Below are 4,604 nucleotides of genomic sequence, written 5' to 3' on the forward strand. Positions count from 1 at the left end.
AAAGCGCGCCACCTAAACTGAGTTTTTGGGGTTATAAAGAAGGACTTTATTGAATAAAAGGACCATTTGTGATGTAGCTGGGACCTTTTGGAGTGCCATCAGAAGAAGATCTTCAAAGGTAACGCTTTTATTATATCGCTATTTCTGACTTTCGTGGCGCACCTGCTTGGTTGAAAAATGTTTTTCACGCTTTTGTATGCGGGGCGCTGTCCTCAGATAATCGCATGGTGTGCTTTCGGCGTAAAGCCTTTTTGAAATCTGACATAGCGGCTGGATTAACAAGAAGTTAAGCTTTATCTTGATGTATGACACTTGTATTTTCATGAATGTTAAATATTTCTATTTCTGTAATTTGAATTTCGCGCTCTGCAATTTCACCAGATGTTGTCGAGGTGGGTTGCTAGCAGAACGCCTGCACCAGAAAGGTTAAAGACATGATAGATCAGACACATAGTATATAAAGGAGAAATCTGTAGAAAGACAGATTGGCTATGGAAGTTTACATACAGTCAATTAGTATTTGGTGACATTGCCTTTAAAATGTTTAACTTGAGTCAAACATTTCAGGGAGCCTTCCACAAGCTTCCCACAATAAGTTGGGTGAATTTTGGCCCGTTCCTCCTGACAGAGCTGGTGTAACTGAGACAGGATTGTAGGCCTCCTTGCTGGCACACACTTGTTCAGTTCTGCCCACAAATATTCTATAGGATTGAGGTCAGATCTTTGTTTTGGCCACTCCAATACCTTGACTTTGTTGTCTTTATTAAGCCATTTTGCCACAACTTTGGAAGTATACTTGGGGTCATTGTCCATTTGGAAGACCCATTTGCGACTTCCTGACTGATGTCTCATCAGACCAGAGGACATTTCTCCAAAAGGTATGATCTTTGTCCCCATGTGCAGTTGCTTGCAAACCATAGTCAGACTTTTTTTGGTCGGTTTTGGAGCAGTGGCTTATTCCTTGATGAGCGGCCTTTCAGGTTATGTCGATATAGGACTCGTTTTACTGTGGATATAGATACTTTTGTACCTGTTTCCTCCAGCATCTTCACAAGGTCATTTGTTGTTGTTCTAGGATTGTTTTGTACTTTTTGCACCAAAGTACGTTAATCTCTAAGAGACAGAACGCGCCTCCTTCCTGAACGGTATGACGGCTGCACGGTCCCATGGTGTTTATACTTGCATACTATTGTTTGTACAGATGAACGTGGTCCCTTCAGGCGTTTGGAAATTGCTCCCAAGGATGAACCAGACTTCTGGAGGTCTACAAAAATCTCTCTATATATGTGTATATATATTTGTATACCTTTATTGAACAATTGATAACAGGCTATATTTCCTTCATAAACACATTCTTTGATGAACATGATTGTTTTTGTACCATCATCTTAGGCGTTTTGTAGGCCATATTGCCTCACAAACTGCACCACCTGCACACCATCCAGTACTTCCAGGAGTCCAAATGAATGTTTATTTGTAATTTGCTTATGCATTTATCTGAGTTAAGTAATGGTCTGTGCTGTGACTAAAAATTACTCTCAGCATTGCTGCTTTAATTATCCAATTGACTTGGGATCAAGCATTAATCAACGAGATGGATGATCTCTAACAGGGACCTCTGTCTCGGGTCAATTTCCTCCCTGTGCCATAGTCCTGTTATCAGTCTTCTTGTTGGGAATGATGCAGGGTGATATTACTTATCCGTTAGTGCTTTATTGGTTACTGATGCTTGTAATTAATAAACGCCTCTGACGTCAATGCAGAAGAAATAAGCTGTACACAAAGAAATGAGGTTATATTATCTGATTTTATTTTCCAACCTTTCCTTAGTTTGTTACACATACAAATAAAAAAAATAAACAGACTCCAAATGGTTCCCTGCCTATTACTATTTCAGAAGATTATCTGCCCACAAATTATACATTTTGCCCACTGTAGCGGAGACAAAAGACCAGCTTCATCTTATATTTGATGTGACATTTAATTAGCGCAATTTGTTCTATCATTCTTTTTATATAATGTTTCTGTACAGGCAGACAGTGGATCTTTATGGCATAAAATGAGGTAAGAATTATTCAATAGAAATATAAAACAGATAAAGGGCTAAACTAATTAAAGACTTCAAGATGTCTTTTCCTCTAATAACAACCCTTCCTTCCCATAACCTATCCATCCCTTAACCTGATTTTGAAAACCCACCCTGGTGAGTTGAGAATTGCCCCCCTTAGCCTTTGCCCATACGACCCCATCCCTTATTTCCTTTTCCCAATGCGTGCCATCAGCTCTGCATTGGCAGCAGCCTTGGCTCTCATGTCGTGGTTCTTGGCAAGATCTATGAGGACACTGAGGATGCTGGTGGGGACATCCAGGGACAGGGTGAAGCGGGACCCTTGCTGGGCTCTCTTGGAGACCTGGGAGGCCGGACGTGGGACTCTGGTCTGCCGGGGTGTTGGATGGAACTCTGGGGGGAGCAGAGGGCCCAGGATGCCACTGCGATTTACGAGTTTGACAGCCAACAGGTCTCCCGTGTCTTCTTTTCCCAGCTTGGCACTGGCAGAGTCCGTTCTCTGGCACTGGTTGCACCATGGCAGCAGCAGAGCCAGACACAGACTTAGATGCATTCCTCGCATGGTAAGCACACTTGATCTGAGGGAGGAAAGGCAGAGAGAAAACTTTTTATAGTGAAAATCATACAATTTTGAAGCAGATTTGTTAATTTGCTCTAAATATAGCATGGTTCCCTCATGGTCCTTGTAATGATGGCATGGCACACCATTAATGTTTCCTCAACGGTATGTAATTGCCATGACTAATGGTTACCCACTGTGATATATTTACATATCAGTGGTTCTAATAGATTACTTAACTCCCGAACATTCTTGACTTAGTACACTACTGGTCCAAAGTTTTAGAACACCTACTCATTCAAGGTGTTTTCTTGATTTTTACTATTTTCTACATTGTAGAATAATAGTGAAGACTTCAAAACTATGAAATAACACATATGGAATCATGTAGTAACCAAATCAAAATATATTTTACCTTAATATAACTAGGCAAGTCAATTAAGAACAAATTCTTATTTTCAATGACAGCCTAGGAGCAGTGGGTTAACTGCCTTGTTCAGGGGCAGAATGAGAGATGTTTACCTTGTCAGCTCAGGTATTCAATCTTGGAACCTTTGGTTACTAGTCCAACGCTCTAACCACTAGGCTACCTGCCACCCCCAGATTCTTCAAATAGCCACCCTTTGCCTTGATGACAGCTTTGCACACTTTTGGCATTCTCTCAACCAGCTTCATGAGGTAGTCCCTTGGAATGCATTTCAACTAACTGAACATGTGTGCCTTCTTAAAAGTAAATTTGTGGAATTTTCTTTCCATCTTAATGCGTTTGAGCCAATTAGTTGTGTTGTGACAAGGGGGGGGATACAGAAGATAGCCCTATTTGGTAAAAGACGAAGTGCATATTATGGCAAGAAGAGCTCAAATAAGCAAAGGGAAACGACAGTCCATCATTATTTTAAGACATGAAGGTCAGTCAATATGCAAAATTTCAAGAACTTTTAAAGTTTCTTCAAGTGCAGTCGCAAAAAAACCATCAAGCGCTATGATGAAAATAGCTCTCATGAGGACCCCCGCAGGAATGGGAGACCCAGAGTTACCTCTGCTGCAGAGGAGAAGTTCGTTAGAGTTATCAGCCTCAGAGATTTCAGCCCAAATAAAAGCTTCACAGAGTTCAAGTAACAGACACATCTCAACTTCAACTGTTCAGAGGAGACTGTGAATCAGGCCTTCATGGTTGAATTGCTGCAAAGAAACCATTACTAAAGGACATCAATAAGAATAAGAGGGCTAAGAAACAAGAGCAATGGACATTAGACTGGTGGAAATTTGTCCTTTGGTATGGAGTCCAAATTTGAGATTTTTGGTTCCAACCACCGTGTCTTTGTGAGACACGGTGTGGGTGAACGGATGATCTCCGCAAGTGTATTTCCCCCCATAGAGCATGGAGGAGGGGGTGTTATGGTGTGGGGGTGCTTTGCTGGTGACACTGTCTGTGATTTATTTAGAATTTAAGGCACACTTAACCAGCATGGCTACCACAGCATTCTGCAGCGATACGCCATCCCATCTGGTTTGCCCTTAGTCCCACTATAATTTGTTTTTCCAACAGGACAATGACCCAACACACCTCCAGGCGGTGTAAAGGCAATTTGACCAAGAGGGAGAGTGATGAAGTGCTGCATCAGATGTCCTGGCCTCCACAATCCCCCGACCCCAACCAAATTGAGATGGTTTGGGATGGTTGGAACGCAGAGTGAAGGAAAAGCAGCCAACAAGTGCTCAGTATATGTGGGAACTCCTTCAAGACTGTTGGAAAAGCATTCCAGGTGAAGCTGGTTGAGAGAATGCCAAGCGTATGCAAAGCTGTCATCAAGGCAAAGGATGGGTATTTGAAGAATCTCAAATATAAAATATTTTTGTAGTTACTACATGATTCCATTGTGTTATTTCATAGTTTTGACGTCTTCACTATTATTCTGCAATGTAGAAAATAGTAAAAACAAAGAAAACCCTTGAATGAGTAGGTGTTATAAAAAT

General features: G+C 41.4%; 1 protein-coding gene across 1 annotated transcript; it reads right to left on the minus strand.

Moving 5' to 3' along the window:
• Nucleotides 1–2,252: 2,252 nt before the first annotated feature.
• Nucleotides 2,253–2,630, minus strand: LOC135527787 (urocortin-3-like). The gene has a single exon (XM_064956356.1). It carries the CDS (start codon nt 2,628–2,630, stop codon nt 2,253–2,255), a length of 378 nt encoding a protein of 125 aa, XP_064812428.1.
• Nucleotides 2,631–4,604: the final 1,974 nt, after the last annotated feature.

This window comes from Oncorhynchus masou, chromosome 5, assembly GCF_036934945.1.
Source record: "Oncorhynchus masou masou isolate Uvic2021 chromosome 5, UVic_Omas_1.1, whole genome shotgun sequence".
NCBI lineage: Eukaryota > Metazoa > Chordata > Actinopteri > Salmoniformes > Salmonidae > Oncorhynchus > Oncorhynchus masou.